The following is a 24,577-nucleotide window of genomic DNA, read 5'->3' as shown; positions in this document are numbered from 1 at the left end:
CTAACATAGGGAAATATTATAACTGTGTTAAGGGAATAATATGGTCAGTTTGCTGGATGCCTCTGTTCTTCTAGGTTCTGATCCAGAGTGACGCTGCTCTTACTCGGGCACAGCGTCGGATTGGAGGGTTGAGACCATATAGTTAGTAGAAGGGAATGTATAACTAGGCGAGATAGTGTAGGAGAGAAGGGGTAGAGGGATGTCATATTCCTAGGTCTAGTCTTCTAGTGTCCTAGATAAACTATATCGTTGCCGTAATTACCTCCGTGTTCGGAGACCATCGTTTAATCGGACCGTCCTTTGGTTCTGATTCGTACGCTCTAAGGAGGAAAGGCAGGTCTCTTACTCGGGCTCCCGCCACTGTCTTTAGTTACTGTCTCTAATCTTCCCATTTCGTATATTCTAGTAGTATAATAATCATGATTCAGTTGTTCCATGCGCTACCTACTCCCTTGTCCAGTATGTACTAGGTTACTGTAAGCTCGCACCTCAAAACGATCCTGTTATTACAAACCTCTATCCACCAATGACATCCACCAACGCGGATGGTGACCGAGGCTTTGCTCTATTGGGCGGTCTCACTCGTCTCCAGGAATGTCGGTTGGGATTATGCACCCCGCATCTAGCTAACGACCCTTGAGCGAGGGGGGCGGGACCGAGTGGGAACAACCGAAGCTTGGACATCTAGGGAGAGATATAAGGAGGATGGAGTCTCGGGTCCGTCCACTTACCAATTGTCCTGCATCAGCACCGAGGTGATAGCAGAATCATAGTCTCGCGTCCGCCGTTTAGCGATTGTATAACATCATTCAGCAACCATGTCTGCAGATATTCCACCACTTGTAGCGGATCGCGTGAGCCAGAAGGCGAGGGATACACTTGATCTCGTAAGTTGGTCCTCAACCTGAAATGACTGGACGATCCGAGTTGACAATGAGTCCCTAGGTCAAAAAGTTCGTCGAGGAAGAATGTCAGTTTGTAGCGAGGGAATTCCAGCACCCGCAAAACAATCGACTAAGTATATATAGGCATGCCCGCCGACGCCGTAGCGCGAGCCCAGATGGAGAAGCAGGGCCAGAGATGGGGCGTGTATCCGCCGGTGATCGACGACCTCAAGGCCAAGGCGAAGAAGCTCGGGCTGTGGAACATCTTCCTAAGCAAGACGCACTACGCCGAAGGCGCCGGGTTGACCAACCTTGAGTATGGACTCATCGCGATGATTCTCGGGAAATCGTCGCTCGCATCGGAGGTAAGCCGACCATGACATATCAAGGGGTGCTGTAAGTAACTTCGATAGGCTGTCAACTGCGCTGCTCCCGACACGGGGAACATGGAGGTCCTCGCAAAGTATGGGACGGATGCGCAGAAGAAACAATGGCTCGCGCCGCTCCTTGATGGAACGATCCGCTCGGCCTTCCTCATGACCGAGCCCAAAGTGGCCAGCTCGGACGCGAAGAATATCTCGTTGAAAATGGAACGCCAAGGCAACGAATACGTGTTGAACGGCCAAGTAAGTAAACCGCAAGCGGAGCAACTTGATCAAAGATATTGACTTTCGCGAAGAAATGGTGGAGCAGCGGAGCGGGCGATCCCCGATGCAAGATTTATATCGTGCTTGGGAAGACCAACCCGAATGCAGCGAGCGCCTGGGAACAGCATTCCGTCATTCTGGTGCCGGCTGGAACTCCAGGCGTTAAGATCGAACGCTACTTGAGCGTCTACGGCTATGACGATGCGCCTCATGGACACGCTGAGATCACCTTCGACAACGTTCGTGTCCCGGCGTCGAGCCTGGTCCTTGGAGAAGGCCGTGGCTTCGAGATCATTCAAGGACGGCTGGGTCCCGGCCGTATCCATCATGCCATGCGATCTCTCGGCTCGGTACGTATCCCATCAATGATATGATATAAGTCAACACTAACACCAAAAAGGCCGAGCGCGCGTTGGAGCTGATGATCGCTCGCGTGAACGACCCGAACCGCAAGACCTTCGGCAAGCAGCTCAACCAGCACGGCGTCATCATGGAATGGATCGCCCGGTCCCGCATGGAGATCGACGCTGCGCGGCTCGTCGTCTTGAACGCGTCCATCAAGATCGACGAGACCGACGCAAAGGGTGCGCAGCGCGAGATCGCCGCCGCGAAGGTCATGGTGCCGGCCATGGCGCTTCAGGTGATCGACCGCGCGGTGCAGAGCCACGGCGCAGCGGGCGTGTCGCAGGATACGCCGCTAGCGTCGATGTGGGCGCACATGCGAACTGTGCGGATTGCGGACGGGCCGGACGAGGTGCATCTACAGCAGATGGGACGCAATGAGAATAAGAGGAATCAGGCGATCCTGGGCAAGTTTGAGCAGCAGAGGGAGAGGGTGCGGCAGAAGTTGAGGGAATATGGGTTCGAGCCTAAGTTGTAATGGCAGAATCCCTAGCTCGTCCCTCCGGCTCGATATCGGTACTCCGGTAGAAAGGAATCGATTTGACTTGGTCTATGGTAGATGGACATCGTTCTTCCTCTTGACCGAAATTAGGGAACCAGATGCTAAGAAAATCCGCGTTCGATATTAATATACCGTCGGTGCTCCTACAGAAATTCAGACATTGGACCTTTTTTTCGTCACAGCCATAGGAAGAAGTCTTGTATCGCGACACGTGATTGGCTATGGACGGCGCGTATCCAAAACGGGAAAAAAGGGGGTCAGGGTCTGGCCCTCTGCCGCTTCGCCCCTTGATATTTTCTATTTCATGTCTTTCTCCGCCAATGCCTAAACAATAATGTCCACGACTTCACCTGGCTTGAAGATTCTACTTTATGATGCTGTGTCATCGAATATGTGCTTAGCCTCAATCATGCGTGGATCCGTTAGCTAACTTTTACTAACTATCCCTCATCAACCTCCAAATCGTTTTCGGAACCCGTATGCGTGTGATTTGATTATTATCTTCACCCACCTTCGAATTTTCTTCTGTATAGCATATTTTTAATCTAGCATCACGTCAGGTATAGCGATGGTTTCATAATTCTGCGACTTGGTTATTCCCCGGACAATATCTGTATTCTAATACCATAATGTTTTTATTTGCTTTCGCTCCGCTGTTCCATCTCCTGCAACCTGCCCTGGCAGCGTCAAGAGACTTGAAGGACAATTCTGCGTCCTGTGACTGTTATGTTACCACCTCCGGCTCCGAGCCTTCATACTTCACATATCACCGCTTTTGGGATTTTCGAAACCTTGCGACCGCTCCAGACCAGTACACGCGAGCCCCACGTCTCCTCACGGATGCGGATTCCTCCGGAAACGAGCTGTCGCGGGACCAAAGCTTCCTGAACAGCAGTGACTGGAATGCAGACTGGGATATCCAAGATTGGACCAAGGAGGCAACGGACGAGTTCCCCATCCGTACGCAGAATTCGCCAGCGAACGTCTATATCGGTACGTATCCAGCCTCGGCTATTCCCCCAAACTACAACTAACCTCAGATCGTAGCCCAAAACGCAACCGAATCAGACGACAACTCCATCCCCCCAACATGGCTCACCCTCCGCACGTCCCGTCTCGATGACTTCCAATCCGCTGCCGAGATCGAAAACCTCCAGAAGAACCTCCTCCACGCCTCCCTGCGCTTCCTCGCCCGCGTGCGCGGCGACCCCGGTGCTGTCGCCGGCCTCTTCACCTTCTTCGACGAGACCAACGAGTCGGACATCGAGATCCTGACGGGCGACGCGAACCGCACATGGCGGTTCACGAACCAGCCGTCGCTGGATAAGACGGGGGACGAGGTGGCGGGCGCGAGCATCGAGGCGCCGAGGTTACCGGAGTGGCGGGATTGGAGGGAGATGCGAATCGATTGGGTGCCGGGGGTGAGTCGGTGGTACGTGGATGGGGAGCAGGTGGCGGAGAACACCTATAGCGTGCCGCGGAAGCCGAGCGGGCTGATTTTGAACATGTGGAGCGACGGGGGGGAGTGGAGTGGGGAGATGGATGTGGGCGGTTCGGCGGAGTTGCATGTTGGATGGGTGCAGATGGTGTTTAATACGAGTGGGCCGGTCGAGGGACCCGGTGAGGGACGGGGAGGCCGTTATGGTTCGTCCAAGCGGAGCCTGAGTTCCGTGGAGGAAAGTACACCAGAGATCCATCAGTTGGTACCTAGGAAGGGAGCGAAGGCTTGCAAGGTGGTCTGCGCGGTGGACGGCACCGAGCAAGAGGGTGTGCCGGAGGTCGTGTTCACTGCGTCCGCAGCTCGATCGATCTGGCCGGCACTGCGGTTGGGGGGAATTATAACCTGGCTCGCATTGTGGATAGCGTATACGATATTGTAAAATGCTATACGAGATCTATTCAATGCGTGGCGGCGTCGGTTGATTGTGTACAAATTTAGTCGGACCTATGCCATGACCCGCTTCCAAGCAATATCAAAACGCCTACGCTATTGCATGCAACCGGCTCTATGCTGATAATCGATCGCCTACACCGCGATCCCCCGTTTATTCCATCCTCCAGGTCCTTTCCACGCCCACGCCCACAGGCCACAGGCCAACCACACACTCACCGCCATCGCCCAAAACGTCGGCGCGTAGCACCGCGCTCCATAGCACATGACATCATCCTGCGCCTCCACTCCCCCTTGCGCTGCCCCGTTCGACGCCGCCGCCTGATACACCGCCGAGTACACCAACCCCCACAACGCCGCGCCACCCGCGGGTACCATGGCGATGATCCCCCAGTTGGTGCCGAAGTTCTCCACGCCCCACACCACGGACGTGACGATGGGGACGAGGGAGAACACGGCGCCGTAGCCCGCGCCGACGAGGGAGGAGACGGCGGCGAACACGCCGGCACGACCCTGAGCCAGGCCTGAGGCGAGGAGTAGCTGGCCGGCGGAGAGGAGGAGGGCGAAGAGGATGAGGAAGGCCATTCGTGAGACGCTGAGACCGTTCGATTGGGAGGGTAGGGAGTGGATGGAGGAGATCATGGAGGTCGGACGCTGGCGATGCTGGTGGTGGGAGGTTGGTGGGGCGAGGAGATCGGTCAGCGTACCCGTCAGGAGACGGGCGATGGTCGACGTGATGGCCACGATGGAGACGTGCGTCGCGGCGGACGTGGGGAGATTTGTCGTGGGGACCGATGGAGGATATAAGGACCGAATGACGGTGCCCAAATTGTTGATGAAGGCCTCGCCGGGGCCGGTGATCAGAAAGAATCCCGACGCAAACCACCACATCGTCTTGTCAGCGAGGAACATCCGCGTCTCTTCGTTCAGCAGCCAATTCTTGCGCCGTCGCTCCTCTTCCGCCCGCGTCTGCATCACGTCTGCCGTGTCGCTGATCATGTTCTCCTGCGACTCCGACAGATCATACCGCGGGATGGAGCCGTATCCGTGCTGGTCGGCCGCCTGCCGGAAGAACTGATGCTCATCGAGAAGGCCGCTCCGCTCTAATTCTTCGATGGCTTCGTCGATCATCTCCTCCTCGTCCACCACGGTCAATATGAACGATCCGACAATCCCCAGCCCGCAGAGCACGGCGGCGAGGAAGATGAAGAAGCGGAATACATCCACGTCTCCACGGCCTCCGTCGGGCGTTCGTTCATACAGCAATCGGCTCCCGACTTGGCTCTGGCACATGCCACTCAATCCGAACGCGGCGATGGGCACGGCCAACGCGATGCCCTTATGTTTCCCCCGACCGAAGTTCTTCGCGCATGTCGTCACGGCCGAGAGATACATGCAGCTGGTCCCCAGCCCAACCCCGACGAACGACACCACCATCGTCCAGAACGGCCATCCCTCGCCCCCTCTCTCCGCTGGCGGTCCACTCCGGTAGGCGAACGCAGCCAACAGATATCCTCCGCCGAAGAAGATCCCCGAGAGCGCCGACGGCACACGCGGACCGTAGCGATCGCAGAGATAGCCGAACGCGGAGACGGGAAGGTACATGGCGATCTCGGCGGTGATAGAGACTAGGTTCACCTGCAGCTGGGAGTAGCGCAGGCGTTCCTGGAACAGGTGGCCGTACAGCGAGTAGCTGGTGATGGAGCCGGCGCCTAGGCAGTTGAGCACCGCCCAGACGAAGCTCACGTACCGCATCATCTCGCGGTTGAACACCGCGCGGTCGCGTTCCTGGATGCCTTCGGCGACCTGCTCGAAGAAATCACCGGAAAGGCTAGGGGTCTGGCTATCGCCAGTGCTGCTGTGTCCGTGTGAGTGGCCGTTGGGGTGGAGGAGGGGAGTGTGCGAGTCGGTCGGGTAGTCGAGTTTGTTGACGCCATTGCTATCGAGCGGCATGGTGGATTCGGGTTTCGGATAGCATGGCCCTTCAAGGGCTTGCCTGGATTGATTCTCTGTACCTATCCGCTATCCAGCGGGGAGAGTCTGGGGGAGTGGAGGTATTCCGTGCGGAATATCAGAAAGGAAGTTCTTGGATGGGTTAGGGAATAGGTGGGACTAAAAAGTGGAGGAGCAAAGTGACGTCGCCTGCGATGATGGAGTCAGGATTTACGGGGTGGATTTATATCGGGCGTCCCCCACTTAATACCGGACTTAAATCACTCATTGCAGGTAATTATCATTAGGATCATCGGTTTAATAGATTCTATGGCGGTTATGCCAGCTTCACAGTTCGCATTAATATCGTAGCGTGTCTAACTGCCCAAATTGTCCACCTGCCCGGCTGGCCGGCTGGCGACTCCGACCGTAAGCCGCCAGCGAATCGATCCTCTGCAGCACTCACTGTCACGCAACTATCACTCACTCTCACCCTCACGCTCCCTCTGTCTCTCTTCTCCTCGACCGCGTCCATCTGATCATATCAGATATCAGACCAGACCAGATCAATCCTTCCTAAAGTCGAGTCTTACCTCACTTGTCTGGAATAATCCTCCATCTTCGTCTTATCACTCCACCTCCACCTCCTCGTCCTTGTCCTCCTCTGCGTCCTCCAACCCTCGACTATATTATTCTCTCCTTTGGTACACAAGGCCCTCCCTCTTGTCCACACCACATAAGCCTCCTACATTCAGCCCTAGCGCACTTCTCCGGCACCTGGCCCTCAATCCGAGCCGAATCTGTCAGTTTGACAGCAGTCAGCACCCCAGGAATCGCGGTCCTTGCCCTCTTGAACTCTCGATTAGCGGCCCTGTCCAACGTCACCTTTCCGAATTCCCTCCGTTCGGCACCTTTCTCGTACCCTGTATTAGAGCCTCATCATCCTCCGAACCGTTGCGACTCTCTCAACACTTGCCCTCGTCGACTCCTCAATCGCAATCCAATTCGTTCCTTTACTCTATATATGTTTTCGCCAGCGCGGGCCCAATGAGCCCCATCGCCAACGCCGCTATGCCTACCCCGAGTGATGTCCCTCTCTCCCCTCCGCTCGAACCGATCGTCGTCGGCACGGTGCGCCCTTCTTGCCCACCCGACGATACGCGCGATGCGAACGTACGGGGAATTGCACTAGACGAGGTATCGTCGCCTTCCACCCCAAACATCGATCGCAACGAGGAATATACCCGGCCAATCCAAGAGCCCACACCGCCCATCGATTCACCATGCACCCACGACGAGCTGGTCGCATTGCTACAGAGCCCACGTAATGTGGAATTGAAGGGGGAGGAGATGCGCTTGCAAGAGGCTTATCGTCTGATGCACGAGCTCGAGCAGAAACGACAGTCCGAGGCCAAGGAGAAATCCGACTCGTCCTTCGATATCAAGGAACCCATACCTTCAATACGAAGCCCCCCTTCTCCGAAGACAAAGGTATGACTGCCATGCCGCGTCCACCCCTATGAACGCTGACATTCTGGCTTGGAGTTCGTTCCCAACACGACGTCGTCATATCTTCGTCCGGGCGCCAAGTTCCACGGCGCGCAACAGTCGGATCGACAGCAGTACGACGTCCAGGTTGAGATCATACACGTTGACATCGCCGACTCGTTTCTCTGCGGATATCTACGAATACAAGGTTGGTCCCACCCTATCCGGGACGCCTGTCGATATATTGACACTCATCAGGTTTGACGGATGACCACCCGATGCTGACCACGTACTTCGACGCCGAAATCATCGGCACGAAACACACCTTCCTCACCAAGAACGAAACCTGGGGCTCCTCGGAGAAGACGGACATGCAGCACTGGGGCCGCTTCCCCGCGTGGAAACCGCTGGCAAAGGCCGCCAAACGCGCGGACTTCAGCTACAAGAACTTCGCCCAGCGCGAACACCTGTTCATGCGGTGGAAGGAACATTTCCTCGTCCCCGACCATCGCATCCAGACCCTCACCGGGGCGAGCTTCGAGGGGTTTTATTACATCTGCTTCAACCAGGTGACGGGAACCATCAGCGGGATCTACTTCCACTCCAAGAGCGAAAAGTTCGTTTTAATTCGCCGTCTCTGCGGAATGGGTGCACATGCTAACGCGCGTCACAGATACCAGCAATTGGAATTGAAGCCGGTCGAAGAGCATGGGTGGTTTCAACCAGCGTATGAATTTCGATGATGGCATAGACGGAGGCGGTTCGGACGACACGGTCGCGTATCGCGAATTGTCCAGCCTCTGACGTTTAGCGGGAGGTCCTTCTTCGTTCTTGTACGATTTAACGCCGGAGGGACGCCTCTATTGGAGGCAAGTTTTGGGGTCGGGTTGATGGTAGCACGTCCATTAGACACTGGCATTGTTTTGTTGTGTCTATGGGATTGGTAACGGGGTTTAAGAGGACTGAGGAAGTCACTTGTATACGGGTTTCACATGGCCATGAGGGATGTCCTTGGCGATTCGAATGTTTATTTTGCATGCATGTAACGGCAGTGGTCTGGTTAGCGCAGTGGTTCACGGGATTCCTGCGACTCGAACCGGAAGAGCGAGCGACTCAGCGATTGGGGAGGTGGAGAGGCGACAGCTATCATAGCCATTTGGACCAATCAGAGTGACGGAATCCCAACGTCAATCCTTTTCTGGGAATGAGATTTCTCCGTTGTGAATGAGTCGCGCATTGATTTATCGACCATATTGCAACGTTCCCCTTCAAATAACCGAGAAGAATCCGATCCTCCACCTATATCAGAGCCCTTCAACGCACTGAATTTCCTGGTTGGCGTTCGGGTTTTTGCTTGGAAGGAGTCATGACGCGAGCCAAATCCCAGAAATCCCAGAAGGCTCATAGACGCGACGAATATCGTGCCACTCGCCATGCGGCAAGCCCTGGGGAAATCGGACTCCCAAGCAAACGATTTTACAGGCAGAGAGCCCACGCGAATGTGTTTTCGGACCATGCTTTGAGCTAGTATGTCCTGAGTTTCTTTTTGTACGAATTTCTCTTCGATCGAACGTAGCCAGTCAGAATTCTCCAAGTTTTTTCGTTCCTATGATTATTGGTGTTCGACATCGTACTGTAGCAGTCCATTTTTCTATCGACATATATAAGGAGCAGAACTAATTCTGTTGGCAGTCCAGAGAAACCTGAAGCCTGGAACTGGAGGGAGTTGTATCCAGGTGTCGCGCAGGTTGGACAGGAAGTGCAGAGTGCAGAAGATAGTCCTCAAAATGGCGAAAATATTACACCAGCTGCCTACAGAGGGGTCGAGATTGCCGACATAGGTTGTGGATTCGGAGGATTGCTATTTGCGCTATCACCATTGCTTCCGCAGACTTTAATACTAGGTACAATTCCTTGTCGGATCCATATGACTGGCACCCTCGCTGACTCCGCCTAGGGTTGGAAATCCGCTCCTCCGTCACCGAGTTCGTCCAAGAGAAGATCCGCGCTCTCCAAGGACAAGCCCGCAAGGGCGACCCCACCAGCTCGACCGAGACGGAAACGGAAACGGCCACACTGACGCCCTATCAAAACATCGCCTGCATCCGGAGCAACACTATGAAATTCATGCCCAACTACTTCGGCCGCGGCCAGCTGTCGAAAATCTTCCTCTGCTTCCCCGACCCGCACTTCAAGCACCGCAAGCACAAGGCTCGCATCGTGAGCCCGACGCTCGCGGCCGAATACGCGTATGCGCTGCGGGTGGGCGGGGTCGTGTATACGATTACCGACGTGGAGGATCTGCATCGGTGGATGGTGGACGGGTTCAGTGCCAACCCGCTGTTTCGGCGGCTGGGCGAGGAGGAGCTGGAGGGGGACGAGTGTGTGCGGGTGATGAAGGCGGAGACGGAGGAGGGGAAGAAAGTGGAGCGGAATGGAGGGACGAAGTGGGTGGCGTGCTTTCAGCGACTGGAAGATCCCCCGTGGCCGGAGTAAGTCCTGTCGTGGGGATGGATGGTGGGAACGTTGTTTGCGCTCAGTCGCCGGATTCGGATTCATCGCCTTCCACGCTCTGCCAATTTTGCAGGCGTTCGTCGGCAAGGGCCTCGCTGGTTCGCTTCCGGACCGTCTTGTTCCTAGTCTTGGCTTTGAGCGTCTCTAGTGGCCGTAGCACCACCGGAAGCGGCATCGACCCATCTCGACTTTCATCGATACGGTCTAGCTCATCGACATAAATGTCAATCACATGATATCGCATGCCATCGGGGACCTTCGGGTCGGATGGATTCAAAGGGATTTCCTCCAGGAGGGACAAATGAGCATCAATAAGCGTTTCCTGTCCCCATGATCCCATGGACATCTGTTGAAATGTCGCATGGAGGTACCTTCTCACCAACAGAAGGAATTTATTCATGCTGCGAATACAGTTAGTTCCCGTAGAAGACGCACGTGCGAATTTCGCTCCATACCGCAATGCATCGATACTAGTCCAGTGATGTGCCATCGTCTTCCAAAACGCGCGTAGAAACACCAATCGTTTTTCCGCTGGGACAACATTCACCAGCTCGGCCAAGTCATTCGCGAGAGTTTGCTGTGCTTTCGCGCGGTCGCTCATCCACATGCCTGAAATCTGTTAGTATAATTTTCGAGCCATGTCGGGTTTTCAATTCGGTACGCACAGAAGAAAAGGCCTTTCCATAGCTTCTGAAACTCGATCTCATCGATTTCCGCACGGCTACGTAAAAATCTACGGAGACTTTCCAGGGCACCGTCTCGACTCTTCTTGTCTGTGGGTTCGGTGAGCGCAGTTCTTTTCCATGTCGCCGGGCAGACCTACTGCTAGATGCAAGCTCCTTGAGAAAGGGAGCATTCTGCGTTGAAGAGGCCATTTCGGATCTGATTGGTACACACAACCAGAGGTTTCTTATTATTAGGAGGTTTAAATTGGTCGCTTGCGTTCGGATAGTCTCAGTGTGTAGCAAAGGTTTCCGCTGTCAGTTGAAGATGTCCGATGCCAAAAATCTTTGCGACTGAGTCAGAAACATAAAAAGGATGGACATGCATGACTCATGCCAACATCCGACTCAAGCTGCGGTCTGCGTGTCCACCAATCCACCGTCTTCATCATGATTATTACACTGATTCACTCTGAACAGTCAACAAACACAGTGAACACCCTAAGGCCTTGTTTTAGACCCCTTATGAAATGATATAGGCCAATCCTACGGTTTATACCTGATTTGGCAACCCGTCTTACTGGACACAGGCGAAAGCGCAAACAGGAAGGACCCTGGAGTCGGAACAAGTAAATAGTCTCATCTGGAAGATAATAATACTGCTGATGCTGACATAGCAGAAAGGCGTCAGGACGATGTATGGTGTTGAAGGATGGAATTAATTGATCGATGGGCTGTAATGGCTCAAGGCCTGTGGCCTGTCCCCTGAAGATATAGTCACGTGACTAGGTAAGCTGTCAACCTCATGAACATCGTGCACGCATAGTAGATAGTTCATGTTCTTTAGCTTTGCAATAAATGAAAGTCGGTTCTTGCAACCTTTGCAGTCGAACCATCTCACGGTTGATTATCTGTGGGGGAGGCATCAGGCATAAGATGCGGACGGGAAGTACCACAGCCCAATCCATGTCAGACACCCTTGGAGCTAACGAAAATTTGAAAACCAGTCTCTCTGGTAATTAGAGGCGTAGAGCCAACTGAATGGTACCATATTATATAAGAAGGAGAATTCTAATGCTCGACACTGGTAAATTTATACCGTCGGTTTCGTAAACTAAAGGAAAATTAGCCAGAATTACCTTATTCAGCTACTGTACACATGACATATCAGACGGGTTTGTTATGGTTCCAGGCCTGTGGCCTGTTACCTGAATGATAGTCACGTGACTAGGTCAACTGTCAAGGTCTTGAACATCGCGCACGCATAGTAGATAGCTTTTCTTCTTTAGCTTTGCAATAAATGGAAGTGGTTATCGCGATCTCCGTGGTCAAACCATCTCAGGGTTTCTGGTTTTCGTAGGATCTGTTACGGCACGGTAGCTGGATGCACACAACATACACGTAGCCAAAGGTATTCTAGATTAAGCTAAAGAAGAGAACAAGAAGGGGAAGCCTTCTCGTTTACATCGAAGAGGTTTGAACTCTGAATCAACCTTTAACCTAATCAGGCTTAGGCTCTCAGCCTTAGTCAACCAAGGGTTTCAACCCATAACACGATCTTACACCAGATCCTGCGATAGGATCATAGGAATTAGGATTACGGAGGGTATAGGATCCTACTGTGATGGAGTGGACTTCCACCATGCACAAGTCACCAGATTTGGGTCACGGGACTTACCACTTCATCACTTGTAGACTTTACAACCTCCTGTTGACGTAGACGTAGATTCTCCCCTCTTCATAGATGAATCTAACTTGTTACGTTACTACCTTGATTTCACATCATCAGTATCAATCCGTGACACCTACCGCCATATCTATTAAGTGGCTTATAGGTTAAGATACTTCCTTATTAGGAAGGCGCGTACGTAAACGGGTCATGTGATATCCGTACGCATGCACGAGCCACAATTCCATTTACTTATGCCAAACAACCTTCACTTACCGAATCTCTACTTTAAACTTACGCTTTACCAGTTCCTTTACCTCTCAACCCCGCGTTTCCTAACAACCTTAAAACCAGGGAAGAGTAAATCTTCGCTAGCTTACTAGTCGGATTTGCCTAGCAGAAGACTGATTCCGGGGGTTGCAGACGCGTCTTATAGCGGCGGTGGTCAACTATCCTTGACGCGTTGACATTCAGCACGACCAGGGGTACCAATCAATTTGGGTACCTGCAACCGGTTCAGATATTATTATTATGATAGATAGCTTACGAACCATATGCAGATCATCAGCCAAACCGCGGGCGATGAAGGAGGTTATGGTGGTGGTCCCCCGGTTTGGCTCTGCAAAGGTGGCACAGCGCGAGGTAAGCCCCCTAATACATGCAATTTCTGTTTGCGGTTTGCATCGAAATATACCGTATCGAAACTGATGTGGCGCCCCTGCACTCATCACATTATGTTTCAGGTTCCTTATCACTGATTGGCTATTGATGTTCGTTTAGGTTGACTCCCTCGTTTGTAACCGGATACTCGATGTAAGTCTGACCTGTTTACCCTTTCAGGTCTACTTATCTTACTGACCGCCATAATACAGGGCGAAGAGCAGTATCTTGTGAAATGGAAACGGATCGTTGCCCCGAATGCTTACTCATGGCATTATCTTCCCGAGCTCACACTTTGCCTGGCCTTACTGCAAGACTACCTTAAGGCTCGACGAGAACGGTTGGTCTCACGTTTCATTTCCTCATTGGTATATCAATGACTCACTATTATCAGGATACATTCCAAAACCAGTAATCTAAAACGAAAAAGCCCGCATGCAGAACAACGGGCTCACCTCTATGAGCATGACCCCCAGAGTCGATCACCTAGTGTACAGAGCTCCAGTTCGGAGTCCATCTCTGCGAAAGCCCAGGCGCTGAGTTTAGGCGAGTCCTACAACTGCACGGTTTATCCCGATGGGGACCACATACGAGTTCGATCGGTGAGCGCTCTTTCTAAAGCCGTGTAATACAGTCCTGACTAGTGAACCAGTCTTTGAGACTTCCATGTGCCGAACGGATTCCCACAGCCGAGATGATGGCCGTCGCGGCAACCTCGTCAACGCGGCATGCTTCCCACAAGATCCGCACTCATATCCTTAAGCGACTGAAGGCGTTGCCGGGTCCGGAGATCACGTATCAAAACATCCATGACGCAAGCGACATTCCCTTGCGGTTTGAATTCATCGAAGCGTGCGTCCTTCGGGAAGGGCTCACCCGAGTGGACCCGGAGACGATCGTCGGCTGCCAGAAAGAATGTCGGCCCAATATGGGCAAGAATATTGGGTGCCAGCTGTCCATTTGCGAATGCCTAGAGTTCGCGGCGGTGCAAGAAGGTCGGCTCAACGAAGAACAATGGGTACGATATAGGTCTAATCCCGGGGATACGGCGGGACTGCCAAAACGGTTTCCGTATCACACGAGCGTGGCCCAGAGGGATGGGTGTCTGGTGGAGTTTTATCTCCGTGGTCGCCACCCCATTTACGAATGCAACCACCGTTGCAATTGCGGCCCGGGTTGCAACAATCGCATGGTCCAACATGGACGCCAGCTTCCGCTCGAGATCTTCAAGACGAAGGACCGCGGCTGGGGACTCCGGTGCCCGCTCGCGATCCGTAAAGGTCAGTTTATCGACACGTATCGCGGCGAAATCATCACGGACGAAGAGGCGGACCGTCGTGAAGCACGGAGTGGCAAAGGAAAGGAGTCTTACCTTTACGCGCTGGATAAGTTCGAGGACGAGCTTCGCGAGCGAGAGGAAGCGCCGTACGTCGTGGATGGGGAGCACAAGGGAGGGCCTACGCGGTTTATGAACCACTCGTGCGACCCGAACGTCCTGCAATACACGGTGTCGTACAATAAATACGACCAGAAAGTCTACGACCTGGCGTTCTTCGCCCGGCGAGACATCCCCGCCAACGAAGAGCTCTCGTTCGACTATCTGGATAAGGACGAGGAAGATAACGAAGCCGGGACTGGGGTGTTGACTTCGCAGGTCGACGACGTGGAGGTGTGGACGCCTGATGACAATGGGACGGTGGTTCCGTGTCGCTGTGGAGCGGAGAAATGCCGAAAGGTGCTTTGGACTTGAGGAGACGGCTGCGGTCCTCTAATGACGGGAGGAAAGGCGTGGGCAGGAAACCTCTGCATTTTGATAGATACAGTTGTACTGTGCAGGACCACTGCGAAGTGGAACGAAGGGACGTAATAGGCGTCGCTAGGCAGGATGAACGAGACATGGATAACCACGCCGGGATGCATAGACACCCCTCTCAAAATGGCAGAGCGCTGGAATTGAGCGATCGGTCGACATGCTGATGTCGGATATATGGAGGCGCCCTTATTATTAATTTGGAGGGGCCGTTCATGTTTGATTACAGGCTCCGCACCCCAGATAGCAGCGTGCCCTGGAGCCGCGGGATAATTCAACGCAATTCGAAAGCATGGGCTTATGACGGAGACTTGATCTATGATATGAGAGGATTGAATTGCTCATTCTATGACCTAATGAAATGGTTTGGTTGCTATCGAAGGCGTGAATTGAGCTGTGAGGCTTTTGTCTTTTTGACTTGGATGCATGGCGCCAAGAGCCCGCCTTGTCGGAAAGGGCAAGCACTGTGAGAGTCCACCGCTCTTAGGATAGAAAAGTTGTCCAGGAGGAAGGAAGTAATTATAGCGGAGGGATAGATGACGGATCTATATCGGGATACCACCGGACGAGGCATTTGCATTTAAACCGTCTCGTGGCTGTCGGGTGGCTCGGAGGGGAAGGAACAGGTCATATATATTGGGGATGCTAATCGGCGCCGAGAAAGCATCTGACAGCCGAGAGGATACCTGTCGAGCGACATTTAATACATACATACGTTGACAGGACTTAGGTGTTATATATCGGTCGCAGATTCTATATGGAAATTGTGAGGAGGAGCAAAGCATCGTAGTATACGTAAGTTACCATACCATTGTCACGAGGAGACGACGAGATGCCCAAGGACCGAAATATTTTGGTGTACGCCGAATCACCCATCGGGTAATAGGATTATTATATATAGTACTTACCGGTAAATAGGTAGGGTACCACTGGGGTCTGAACTCCCGCGAGGATTAATACTCTTAGATGAGTGACTTTGTTCATGACTTGAGCAATTTCCGGGGGTCAATTTTGCTAGGGGATATTTACTACTTACGGATGATAATAAGAACACTGGATATGGAAAACTGTTGGCTGTTACGAAGTAGCAGTTAGCAATGAGCAGTTTAGCAGTGAGCAGTTAGCAACAGAATACGATGGCGGAGAAGAGGTGCCGTCTTACCGTTGTGCTCCGGTGTAATTGTGATGCCTGGGATGCCTGTGATGCCGCTTAAGCAGTGAATATGGAGAACGATATTCCGCCCGGATGCTCCATAAGTCGGTATTTGCGGCATCTGATTTGTCCACTACTGGAAGTGAATGCTTGGTGTGTATCTCGATTCTCCAAGTGTGTGATGTGTGTGTCTTGAAGTGTGTGTCTTGAAGTGTGCGCCTGATTTCAACTTTTCTTCCCTCTGTCCGTTTCCCGCCCTTACAAAATTCCTTTCCTACTCCACCAACAACTGAGTGACCTGCTTCGGTTTCTCTCTTCGGCTTCCTCTCTCCTCGTCAGTCGTCACACATCCTCGAAACATCGCCGTCCTTCACTTTTCCCTTTCCCTTAGATTGCTGCCTTAGCTCCATTGCAGTGGAGAGTGGTTGCCTGATCCGATTCTTCTTCGGCTGTTACCGTACAGCGGCCCTGGGCTCCGAACCGAGCAGCGTCGACCAAATTTCCCACATACTCATTACTCTCATACTCTCTCCTACCCGTACTACTCTCTCTCTCTCTCCCATACTCCATCCATCCCGTACATTGCAACCTCCATCTCCAGTCCCCCTTCTCCTCTTCTCTCTCACTCCCTCTCGGTCTTCCGTCAACCCTGCTTCCATTCCATCTCTCCCATCACTCCTGCCTTTCCTTCGTTACCCAGAACGGAGCAGTGATATTCACCTGCAGTTGGAGAAAGCTCCCTCGGAAGCTTCCCTTTTTTTTCCTCCCGCTGCCTGCTCCTGCAGAATTCCTTCACCTTGCAACGGATCCGCCCGCGCAATCTTTATTGCTTCTCTCATCGCACTTGAGATTCGGAAAAAGTGAGTTTTCTTGTTTGCTTGATTCGCTTCCTCGTTGGTCCGATGCGGTGATGCTCCTCTGGGGTGGACGAATTTGCACGAGACGTCTTCCACGCACTGCTCGACCACCGGATGTTGCTACGCATTTTTTTCTTAACAAGAAACCATCGAATTACCGATCATTACTATCCCTTCCGTATTTCATTCCGCCAGAATCTTCCGGCCACTGACCACCATCCAAGTTCCTCGACAGACCTCGGCGATATACTCGGCCATCCAGTTGATTGTGATTCCCGTCAACGGATAGCTCGACGTCCATCGCCATATCCGGTTCTTTGGACATCGTTTAGCCTCCTCTCGGACGGCTAACTCGTCGCTCTCGAACCCATCGGTATCATCCTGGTGGCCCTTGCCCACCGGCTTCCACAGCTCGTACCCGACTTCTTTGGAGACCACGCTTCTCCACGATTCCACATCGACCCAACCCGCGAGTCGAGCGCGTGATCCTCCGCTCTCGCGATTCGAAAAAACGCCTACGCACCCGACACACCCTTTCCCGGACCATCTGCTAGACACAGCCGAAAAGTGGCATTGTCGCTTTTCGGCTAGTGGAGTTGGTGCAGTGAGGGCGGAAGTTGCTCCTGGATCCGACTGCGACGACATCGTCGCATTCTCCGTTGGAGCGTGGTCTTGGGAGTTCCGCCTGAGCGCCTCTAGTTGAGAGGAGCTTAATTGCGTTGCATCGGCGGTCTTTGCGTACTTTCACTCAAAACATCATGGCTGCGGAGACGCAGAAATCCCTGGTCGAGACGGCTTCCGCTTCGGTTCCGTTCTCATATGCCCAAGCTGCGCGTGGGAAGGCAGCATCACTAGCCGCAGCGGCTCAAACCGCAAAGGCATCATCAACATCGACCCCGGCTCTCAAACCGCGAAGCCAAACCCCAAGCGAGCGTGACGATGCCTTGGACGTGAACACCGAGTCATCGGAAGCAGGGAAGGACAGCACCGCGCCGTCCTCGCTGGCTGATCACACCCCTACTCTGGACAAAGGCGAGGATGCTTCGAGCCCGGCCACGAACGGTGCCCACGATTCAGAATCGCCATCTATCAAAGGGGACAATGCGGATAGCGGCTCCTTCGAAGACGCGAAGATCCACGACACGAGAGATGAGAATTCTGCGAGCATCAACGAGGACGACGACCGTCATGCAGAAACAACGCAGGAGGCCAGAAAGCGTGACTCGAAGGAGTCATTAAGCCCGTCGTTGATCGCTTTGCAGGATGCACCCATCCCCAGCGTCAACATCTGGCAGCAACGGGCACACGCACGAGCTTTGACACAGCCTGCAAAGGAATCATCGCCGTCGAAAGCGACTCCGGAATCAACTATGGATCATCAAAAGCCGGACACTTCCCGAAAGTCCAGACAGCAGGCCGGTCCGCTGGAGGACTCCGAACCCACTTTCAGAGGCCCGAAAGGCGGCTACCAAGGCCGACGTGACGATAACAGGGCACGACGAGATATGCGTTCCGACAACGAAGGAGGCCGGACGAAGGGCCAATTTGCGACGTCGAGGCTGAATGAGCGGGACGGTGTGTCGTCAAGTGCACCAGTACCCCCCGTCCAAGATCAGATCTCGTGGCCCACTCCGGAAACCGCACGCGATGATGATAAGAAGAAGCGCTCGACCGTCACATCGGAGAAGGATGAGAAGCCTTTGAAGTCCGGAAAGAATGAATGGAACAAGCTCGATTTTATCCCGACCGTAGTGTTCAATACTCCGCTACCTAGTAGTGGATCGCGGCGTGGTGGTCGTGGGGGTGCGCGAGGTGGAAGAGATGCATCCCACCGTGGCGGCGCATATGCATCCAACGGCCCTCTGAGCGCCGACAAAGCGAGTGCTCCGAATGGCGCCCCCAACGGCGAAGGCTTCCGGCGCGGACGGCCCGGCCGAAGCTTTTCCCCCGGAAAGGAGCGGAGGGCGAGTAGCGAGGGAGCCGCACCGAAGGACGGGCGCTCCGACGGCTACAAAGGCCCATCAAGGGACATTCGTGGCCCGGGTGTATCGAAACACGCTGCCGAGAAGGACGCGGGTTTGGCGTCGGCCGACGCGCAGGACTCAGGCAATCCGTCCGCACGGCACCAGCCGGCCGCGCGCCCTCGACAAAGCCGGAGAACCGACGGTGCTGGTGCGGGAGATTCATGGCAAGATGAGGCGTCATCAAGCCGAGAGCTACCTTCGCGCCCTGGTCAGGACCGCCCATCGGCTGGATCCACTACAGAAAGTATGATTCATCCCCAATCCATAATTCAGTCCCAGAAGGCTAACCATAACCGCTTTGCAGAAGCAGTGCCCAAGCCGGATGACGCATCCGAACCCTCGTTCCAGCCACGGGGGTTCGGTAGGGGCCGTGGTGAGCCCTACCATTCACACTCCTTGAGAGAAGGCCGTTCTCGCGGCGGCCGTGGAGGTCGCCATGGATCGGTTCCTTTCCTTCCGAATCAACTGCACCAGGCCAACCAATATGCAAATGGCATCCTTCCTTCGATTCAGACCTCGACCCCGTTCACCATGCCTCGATCACCCACGTACACCCCGGATCATACCCCTTATTACGCGCAGCAACTTCCCCGTGGCTATCGCGGCGCAAACGGCCGCGCGCAATCGGTCTATGTTCCAGATACTCACCAGCGAGCATCGATTTCCCAACCGATGTCTGCCGTTTCTCCCCTCCAATACGGAAGCTATGAGTACCCGCATATGCAACCCATGAGCGCGGTTCCCTACGGGGCGTCTCCCTACTTCGAGCAGATGGCCGTGTTTACCTCGGTCTCTTTACAGTTGGAATATTACTTCTCGGTGGATAACCTCTGCAAGGACATGTTTCTGCGCAAGCACATGGATTCGCGGGGATACGTCCCTCTCACTGTCATTGCAGACTTCAACCGACTGAAGAGCCTGACGAGTGACATGGAGCTGATCAAACTCGCGTGCTTCCAGTCAAGGACCATCGAGTATCGACTCGCGGCTGAAGGGAAGGACATTTTGAGGCCGAGGCATGGATGGGAGCAATGGGTTCTCGCCATGGACGAGCGGGATCCAGCCGCCAAGAATGATGGGCCGGACGACTCGGCCGTCCACGTTCCCCCACCTCCTCAACCTCAAGGGATCGAGTCTCAATATAACATGCGATACACTCCGCATGTTATGTCCATGCCGGCCGCGATGCCATCGCAGCAATCTCCTTTTGTTCCGACCATGAACCCGAACGGGTATATGCCGGCCAGTCCACGGATGGCCTCAAACTTCGCACAAGACGAGCAGTCTCCCGTTGTTAGCCCACCGGCACAGATCAACCATGTGAACGGCACTATATCTCCGAGCACGAGCGCTCCCAACGACGCTGGGGATGCCGGCCGGACCGCTCCGGAATCCGACTCTTTCGCCAACGAGGAAATTGAGCGGCTCAGCGTCATTGTACGCCAAGGTGAGCCGGCGAAGGACAGTGACGCGTCTGCTTCCGCCAAGCTACCGAATGGGTCCCTCGAAACCTCCGCCAATGACACGACTGCCAAATCTCCCTCCCCCGCCCGTACCCCTTCCCAAGGGTTCGATTCAAAACCAACGTACGTTTAGAACACCCACCTCCCAAACCTCCCTGGTTCGGCGCGATACTAATCCAAGTCCAGGGGACTGGCAAGTTTGAAATCCGAAATCGATGGCCGGGCTTCAACAGGTGGGGCAACGTCACCGCCATCGAACATCTTTTGGGTCCGTGACCGCGACAGTCCCGTCAACGCGATGCCCGATGACGCGACGCATGAACGATACAACGATCTGCGCGCCAAAGCCTTGGACCAGCGCAACGCGTCGCCGAGCGGATGTCCGCATGACATGGACGTCCTTTACCAGTTTTGGTCACACTTTTTGATCCGCAACTTCAACACCTCCATGTACGAAGAGTTCCGTCGGCTGGCATTCGAAGATCATAGCCAGCGCGCATGCAAGGTCGGGATGGGCAATCTGATCAACTTCTACGCCGAGGCGGTCGCCAACGCCTCGCCGATCCGCGAGCGGGTCGCGCACGACTTCGTCGATCTAGCCAAGAACGAATCGGCCGACGAAGGCCATCCCGCGTTCAAGCGGCTCCGTTCGGCGTGGAGGAACGGCGCGGTGAACCTCGTCAACCGCAAGCAGATCAACCGCTTCGTCGACGAGGAGCTGCGAACGCTGCTCGACCAGTGATGTGGGCGGCGCTCTCACCCCACGCATTCCCCTTGCTCGTCACGTCGCGGGATGGATCGCGGAGATCCTGCTCGTTCCGTTTAATGTCTTGGTGCCTCCGCTAGCGACTTTTGCGCTCGTGTATGGAACGCCGACCGTGTGGCTGCACCGACGCGCAGTCGAACCTGTATATGTACGATTACATTCTCTTGATACCGTGCGAGGACAAGGATTGGGCGGGACCCCATTGCTCGGTATTGTTCTTCCAGCATGCACCATGCATTCCCTCGGATGCCCTGCTGCGAGGCAGCTCAGCCAGCGCGCCCCTCATGTTTTCCGACGGTGCTCCTCGCGGCGTTTTGCCGATTGTTTGAGAGCAACGAGCGTCCCCTGTACCGTCGCACATCTTGTCTCCCTTTTCCTTTGACCCCACACCGCACCACGTCCATTGCTGCATTCCGGCATTCCAGCACGGTCGAAAACTTACATCACGGCGTTCTGTTCTCATTTCCCGCGCATGCGCATGCGCCCGCGCCCATTCAACCATTACCTCTTGCGCTCCGTCCATCGTCCCTGTTTCGTTACGCACGCAGACTACTACCCACTGGCTTGTATGTACACGGCCGAGGACCCGCTCCCACAACATCCACGGCACCATGGGAACGGGAGGGTTTCCGAAGGTGCGGGAACTTCTTTTGCGGCAGGATGGCCGCGGGGGCTCCAAATACCTCGACTCTTGATAGATTTCTTTTAACAAAAAAGCATTAAGGACGGTGTTTTGTTTCCAGGCAGTTGCTGCTTGTTGATGTGTAGTTAGCTTTTAACTCACGAATGGATGGCAGAAAAAAGAAGTTTTCAAAAATCTTGGTTCCCTTGATGAGGTGGTCGCTCGGTGCAATCGGGCGAGATGAAACCGACTCTTGAGAGTGTTGATTCGAATTGTAGCTATGCTCCGCGTTTGGGTAATGTACAAGTGGTCTTGACAAGTCCAGTGTTTGAGAAGGTATGTAGTACAAGTGACCTGATCAGTACAGTGTAGACAGGAGTGGAACAACACAACGCCGACCAACACCAATGCCCAATGCTGTTCCGATGGAATGCGAAGTCGAGGAAGAGCGGAATGAATCACGATCGTCCGTACGCCTCCTACCGGTTCTGCGTCGCCTCGTCGAACGTATCCAACACATCCTGTGCCACTTCGCGCTTCTGACCTGCGTTACCTTCCGTCTGTCTCTGCTCGCTCCGTTCCGCCCCTGTCTCCTTCTCGCCGCCCTCCACCAACCTCGCCGCCACCCCCTTCGACTGCCCGTCGCTGATCTTCCCATACACGGCCATAGCGCTCGCAATCATCCCGCCCATATCTCCCACATTGCCCGGCACCACTACCGCCGTCCCCTCCTTCGCCAGCTTCCCCCACGCATCCACATACTTCTCCGCCACGCTCAACCCCATCGCCTTCCCCGCATCCTCCCCCCCGTCCCGAATCGCCCCGGACACCGCCTCGATCCCCGCCGCCGTCGCCCGTGCCCGCACCTGGATCGCCTCCGCCTCACCGCTCGCGCGGTTGATCTGCTCGGCCCGCAGGGCCTCCGACGCGAGAATCACGCTCTGCTTCCGGCCCTCGGCGATGTTGATCGCGCTCTGCCGCTGGCCCTCGGAGTCGAGGATCTCGGCGCGCTTGCTGCGCTCCGCGGTCACCTGGCGGTGCATGGCCTCGACGACGGGGCCGGGCGCGTGGATGTCGCGGATCTCGTAGCGGAGGCACACGACGCCCCAGTCCTGGGCGGCTTCGTTGATGGCGGCGGTGATGTTGGCGTTGAGGTTAGCGCGCTCTTTGAGGACGTGGTCGAGGGTGAGTTGGCCGATTTCGCTGCGCATGGTGGTTTGCGCGAGCTGGGAGATGGCGTATTCGGCGTCTTCGACTCCGTAACTGGTTGGATGTTAGCTCGGCGGTCTTCGAAAAGGATATCACCGTATATTATCTACCTTGCTTTGTATGCGTCGAACACCCGCGTATACAACACCCCATCCAACTCCAATGTCACGTTGTCCGCCGTGATCGCACTCTGACTCGGGATCTCAATCGCCGCCTCCTTCAAGCTCTTGACGTACGCGATCCGATCCAAAAACGGCACCAAGATCGCCAACCCGGGCTCCAAGATCTTGTTGAACTTCCCCATCCGCTCCACGATCCACGCTGTCTGCTGCGGCACGAACCGCACGATCGTGTTCGCCGGCAGCGTCGGTTTCTGGAAATACGACGCCGGCGGGGCGCCGCCACCGCTGCTTCCGCCGGGGCCACTGGGCAGCCCAAAGATCGAGGAGTTGGCGGGAGCATTTTGGTTGGTGAGTTGGGTGAAGGATCGGGCGAGAGCGAGGGAGGCGGGAAGGGATCGGGGGAGGGAGGGGAGGGCGCGAGATCGGGGGGATTGGAGGGCGGTGCGGACGGCGACGCCAGCCGCGCGGGGAGCAGCTGGTGCCATCTTGGAGAGATTGGGAGCGAAAGGAGGGTGAAGTGGTGGACCTGAGGAGATTTGATGGAAGCTTAAGGTGTCGTGGTCTCGTGGAAGCATTTGAAGTTAAGAGTTACGAAGTTGTGATATCGACACATTTTCGAATGGCCCGTGCGTCACCTATTATGAGTTGATAATGATCATCCATCGGCATCTTCGTAGAATGGGGTTATTATTTATCACACGAGATTTTCATACACAAAATGCTGCAAAGGAAGGACATCGCATAATTCCTTGGTGTAGTGAAGACCATCGTTCCTTGCCTCCCATCTCCAATACCTTCCACATTTCCCTCACCAAACCCACGTCCTATCCCCACTACCCATCTCCACCTCACGATGTCCGAACACTGGAAATCCACCGTAAGTCCCCCTCCAAACCCTCTCTACCCAGGATCTCTAACCTCCCTACAGCCCAACTACTGGTGCAAATTCTGTAGCGTCTACGTCCGCGACACCCCCTTCGCCCGGCGCAACCACGAAGCCACCGGCCGCCACCAATCCGGCATCCAACGCTCCCTCAAATCCCTCCACCGCACGCATGAGCGCGACGCGCGCGAGAAGGACCGCGCCAAGTCCGAGGTCGCACGGCTCGATGCCCTGGTCTCCGGGGGGGCGCCGTCTAGCTCGAAGGCGGAAGGAGTGATTGGGCGAACGGAGAGGGATAGGGAGAGGCCACGGCAGGCGACGACGGAGGAGAGGAAGCGGCAGATGGCGCAGTTGGCGGAGATGGGGGTGGCAGTGCCGGAGGAGTTTCGGGGGGAGATGGCGATGGCGGGGGAGTGG

At 54.7% G+C, this 24,577-nt stretch overlaps 13 protein-coding genes across 13 annotated transcripts; 9 read left to right on the top strand and 4 right to left on the bottom strand.

Moving 5' to 3' along the window:
- Positions 1 to 697: 697 nt before the first annotated feature.
- On the top strand, positions 698 to 2,667 carry P152DRAFT_456576 (acyl-CoA dehydrogenase NM domain-like protein). Its single transcript, XM_033679034.1, has 6 exons — positions 698 to 887; positions 946 to 970; positions 1,029 to 1,249; positions 1,298 to 1,510; positions 1,564 to 1,881; positions 1,932 to 2,667. The coding sequence occupies exons 1-6, from the start codon at positions 819 to 821 to the stop codon at positions 2,409 to 2,411; spliced, it is 1,326 nt and encodes a 441-aa protein (XP_033535975.1). The 5' UTR covers positions 698 to 818; the 3' UTR covers positions 2,412 to 2,667.
- Positions 2,668 to 2,721: 54 nt separating this feature from the next.
- On the top strand, positions 2,722 to 4,515 carry P152DRAFT_456575 (concanavalin A-like lectin/glucanase). Its single transcript, XM_033679033.1, has 2 exons — positions 2,722 to 3,428; positions 3,483 to 4,515. Exons 1-2 carry the CDS (start codon positions 3,065 to 3,067, stop codon positions 4,313 to 4,315), a joined length of 1,197 nt encoding a protein of 398 aa, XP_033535974.1. The 5' UTR covers positions 2,722 to 3,064; the 3' UTR covers positions 4,316 to 4,515.
- On the bottom strand, positions 4,286 to 6,585 carry P152DRAFT_456574 (MFS general substrate transporter). The gene has a single exon (XM_033679032.1). It carries the CDS (start codon positions 6,277 to 6,279, stop codon positions 4,462 to 4,464), a length of 1,818 nt encoding a protein of 605 aa, XP_033535973.1. The 5' UTR covers positions 6,280 to 6,585; the 3' UTR covers positions 4,286 to 4,461.
- Positions 6,586 to 7,049: 464 nt separating this feature from the next.
- P152DRAFT_268255 (uncharacterized protein) lies at positions 7,050 to 8,700 on the top strand. Its single transcript, XM_033674847.1, has 4 exons — positions 7,050 to 7,749; positions 7,804 to 7,954; positions 8,005 to 8,362; positions 8,420 to 8,700. Exons 1-4 carry the CDS (start codon positions 7,306 to 7,308, stop codon positions 8,487 to 8,489), a joined length of 1,023 nt encoding a protein of 340 aa, XP_033535972.1. The 5' UTR covers positions 7,050 to 7,305; the 3' UTR covers positions 8,490 to 8,700.
- On the top strand, positions 8,586 to 9,016 carry P152DRAFT_268144 (uncharacterized protein). The gene has a single exon (XM_033674846.1). The coding sequence runs from the start codon at positions 8,681 to 8,683 to the stop codon at positions 8,918 to 8,920; it is 240 nt and encodes a 79-aa protein (XP_033535971.1). The 5' UTR covers positions 8,586 to 8,680; the 3' UTR covers positions 8,921 to 9,016.
- A 126-nt stretch (positions 9,017 to 9,142) lies between these two features.
- Positions 9,143 to 10,233, top strand: P152DRAFT_386456 (guanine-N(7)--methyltransferase; the record flags this gene model as incomplete). Its single annotated transcript, XM_033675835.1, has 3 exons — positions 9,143 to 9,273; positions 9,439 to 9,650; positions 9,704 to 10,233. Coding segments are annotated over 3 exons (873 nt in total), but the record flags the coding sequence as incomplete, so codon positions are not given.
- Positions 10,234 to 10,294: 61 nt separating this feature from the next.
- On the bottom strand, positions 10,295 to 11,135 carry P152DRAFT_383245 (uncharacterized protein; the record flags this gene model as incomplete). The annotated part of the gene is made up of 4 exons (XM_033675775.1): positions 10,295 to 10,661; positions 10,716 to 10,869; positions 10,926 to 11,033; positions 11,084 to 11,135. Coding segments are annotated over 4 exons (681 nt in total), but the record flags the coding sequence as incomplete, so codon positions are not given.
- A 1,838-nt stretch (positions 11,136 to 12,973) lies between these two features.
- Positions 12,974 to 15,395, top strand: P152DRAFT_432164 (SET domain-containing protein). The gene is made up of 5 exons (XM_033677434.1): positions 12,974 to 13,233; positions 13,372 to 13,404; positions 13,464 to 13,591; positions 13,646 to 13,853; positions 13,904 to 15,395. Exons 1-5 carry the CDS (start codon positions 13,123 to 13,125, stop codon positions 14,999 to 15,001), a joined length of 1,578 nt encoding a protein of 525 aa, XP_033535968.1. The 5' UTR covers positions 12,974 to 13,122; the 3' UTR covers positions 15,002 to 15,395.
- A 1,830-nt stretch (positions 15,396 to 17,225) lies between these two features.
- Positions 17,226 to 17,716, bottom strand: P152DRAFT_447714 (uncharacterized protein; the record flags this gene model as incomplete). The annotated part of the gene is made up of 2 exons (XM_033678008.1): positions 17,226 to 17,279; positions 17,309 to 17,716. 2 exons carry the CDS (start codon positions 17,714 to 17,716, stop codon positions 17,226 to 17,228), a joined length of 462 nt encoding a protein of 153 aa, XP_033535967.1.
- Positions 17,717 to 17,724: 8 nt separating this feature from the next.
- P152DRAFT_268042 (uncharacterized protein) lies at positions 17,725 to 21,425 on the top strand. The gene is made up of 3 exons (XM_033674845.1): positions 17,725 to 19,339; positions 19,400 to 20,681; positions 20,745 to 21,425. The coding sequence occupies exons 1-3, from the start codon at positions 17,830 to 17,832 to the stop codon at positions 21,298 to 21,300; spliced, it is 3,348 nt and encodes a 1,115-aa protein (XP_033535966.1). The 5' UTR covers positions 17,725 to 17,829; the 3' UTR covers positions 21,301 to 21,425.
- On the top strand, positions 21,425 to 22,200 carry P152DRAFT_267987 (uncharacterized protein). The gene has a single exon (XM_033674844.1). It carries the CDS (start codon positions 21,550 to 21,552, stop codon positions 22,045 to 22,047), a length of 498 nt encoding a protein of 165 aa, XP_033535965.1. The 5' UTR covers positions 21,425 to 21,549; the 3' UTR covers positions 22,048 to 22,200.
- Positions 22,145 to 24,020, bottom strand: P152DRAFT_456569 (uncharacterized protein). Its single transcript, XM_033679031.1, has 2 exons — positions 23,266 to 24,020; positions 22,145 to 23,209 (listed from the first exon to the last, which is right to left on the bottom strand). The coding sequence occupies exons 1-2, from the start codon at positions 23,760 to 23,762 to the stop codon at positions 22,426 to 22,428; spliced, it is 1,281 nt and encodes a 426-aa protein (XP_033535964.1). The 5' UTR covers positions 23,763 to 24,020; the 3' UTR covers positions 22,145 to 22,425.
- Positions 23,966 to 24,577, top strand: P152DRAFT_413039 (uncharacterized protein; the record flags this gene model as incomplete). The annotated part of the gene is made up of 2 exons (XM_033676998.1): positions 23,966 to 24,154; positions 24,206 to 24,577. Coding segments are annotated over exons 1-2 (396 nt in total), but the record flags the coding sequence as incomplete, so codon positions are not given.

The sequence above is a fragment of the Eremomyces bilateralis genome, assembly GCF_010015585.1.
Source record: "Eremomyces bilateralis CBS 781.70 unplaced genomic scaffold P152scaffold_5, whole genome shotgun sequence".
In the NCBI taxonomy this organism is placed as follows: Eukaryota; Fungi; Ascomycota; class Dothideomycetes; order Eremomycetales; family Eremomycetaceae; genus Eremomyces; species Eremomyces bilateralis.
The sequence above is the reverse complement of the archived record's forward strand: the minus strand, read 5'-3'. Positions and strand labels throughout refer to the sequence as shown.

What these genes read in the sequence shown, in the direction of transcription:
- P152DRAFT_456574 (XM_033679032.1), bottom strand. Translation starts at nt 6,279, where the DNA reads ATGCCGCTCGATAGCAATGGCGTCAACAAACTCGACTACCCGACCGAC.
- P152DRAFT_268144 (XM_033674846.1), top strand. Translation starts at nt 8,681, where the DNA reads ATGGGATTGGTAACGGGGTTTAAGAGGACTGAGGAAGTCACTTGTATA.
- P152DRAFT_267987 (XM_033674844.1), top strand. Translation starts at nt 21,550, where the DNA reads ATGCACCATGCATTCCCTCGGATGCCCTGCTGCGAGGCAGCTCAGCCA.
- P152DRAFT_456576 (XM_033679034.1), top strand. Translation starts at nt 819, where the DNA reads ATGTCTGCAGATATTCCACCACTTGTAGCGGATCGCGTGAGCCAGAAG. An exon ending in AAAGTTCGTCGAGGAAGAAT is followed by an intron (nt 971 to 1,028) that starts GTCAGTTTGTAG and finishes AAGTATATATAG; the next exon opens with GCATGCCCGCCGACGCCGTA. An exon ending in AATACGTGTTGAACGGCCAA is followed by an intron (nt 1,511 to 1,563) that starts GTAAGTAAACCG and finishes ACTTTCGCGAAG; the next exon opens with AAATGGTGGAGCAGCGGAGC.
- P152DRAFT_456569 (XM_033679031.1), bottom strand. Translation starts at nt 23,762, where the DNA reads ATGGCACCAGCTGCTCCCCGCGCGGCTGGCGTCGCCGTCCGCACCGCC. An exon ending in TTCGACGCATACAAAGCAAG is followed by an intron (nt 23,210 to 23,265) that starts GTAGATAATATA and finishes ACATCCAACCAG; the next exon opens with TTACGGAGTCGAAGACGCCG.
- P152DRAFT_268255 (XM_033674847.1), top strand. Translation starts at nt 7,306, where the DNA reads ATGAGCCCCATCGCCAACGCCGCTATGCCTACCCCGAGTGATGTCCCT. An exon ending in CGGATATCTACGAATACAAG is followed by an intron (nt 7,955 to 8,004) that starts GTTGGTCCCACC and finishes GACACTCATCAG; the next exon opens with GTTTGACGGATGACCACCCG. An exon ending in TTCCACTCCAAGAGCGAAAA is followed by an intron (nt 8,363 to 8,419) that starts GTTCGTTTTAAT and finishes CGCGCGTCACAG; the next exon opens with ATACCAGCAATTGGAATTGA.
- P152DRAFT_268042 (XM_033674845.1), top strand. Translation starts at nt 17,830, where the DNA reads ATGGCTGCGGAGACGCAGAAATCCCTGGTCGAGACGGCTTCCGCTTCG. An exon ending in GGCTGGATCCACTACAGAAA is followed by an intron (nt 19,340 to 19,399) that starts GTATGATTCATC and finishes ACCGCTTTGCAG; the next exon opens with AAGCAGTGCCCAAGCCGGAT. An exon ending in GGGTTCGATTCAAAACCAAC is followed by an intron (nt 20,682 to 20,744) that starts GTACGTTTAGAA and finishes ATCCAAGTCCAG; the next exon opens with GGGACTGGCAAGTTTGAAAT.
- P152DRAFT_456575 (XM_033679033.1), top strand. Translation starts at nt 3,065, where the DNA reads ATGTTTTTATTTGCTTTCGCTCCGCTGTTCCATCTCCTGCAACCTGCC. An exon ending in GCCAGCGAACGTCTATATCG is followed by an intron (nt 3,429 to 3,482) that starts GTACGTATCCAG and finishes CTCAGATCGTAG; the next exon opens with CCCAAAACGCAACCGAATCA.
- P152DRAFT_432164 (XM_033677434.1), top strand. Translation starts at nt 13,123, where the DNA reads ATGATAGATAGCTTACGAACCATATGCAGATCATCAGCCAAACCGCGG. An exon ending in CAAAGGTGGCACAGCGCGAG is followed by an intron (nt 13,234 to 13,371) that starts GTAAGCCCCCTA and finishes ATGTTCGTTTAG; the next exon opens with GTTGACTCCCTCGTTTGTAA. An exon ending in ACCACATACGAGTTCGATCG is followed by an intron (nt 13,854 to 13,903) that starts GTGAGCGCTCTT and finishes CTAGTGAACCAG; the next exon opens with TCTTTGAGACTTCCATGTGC.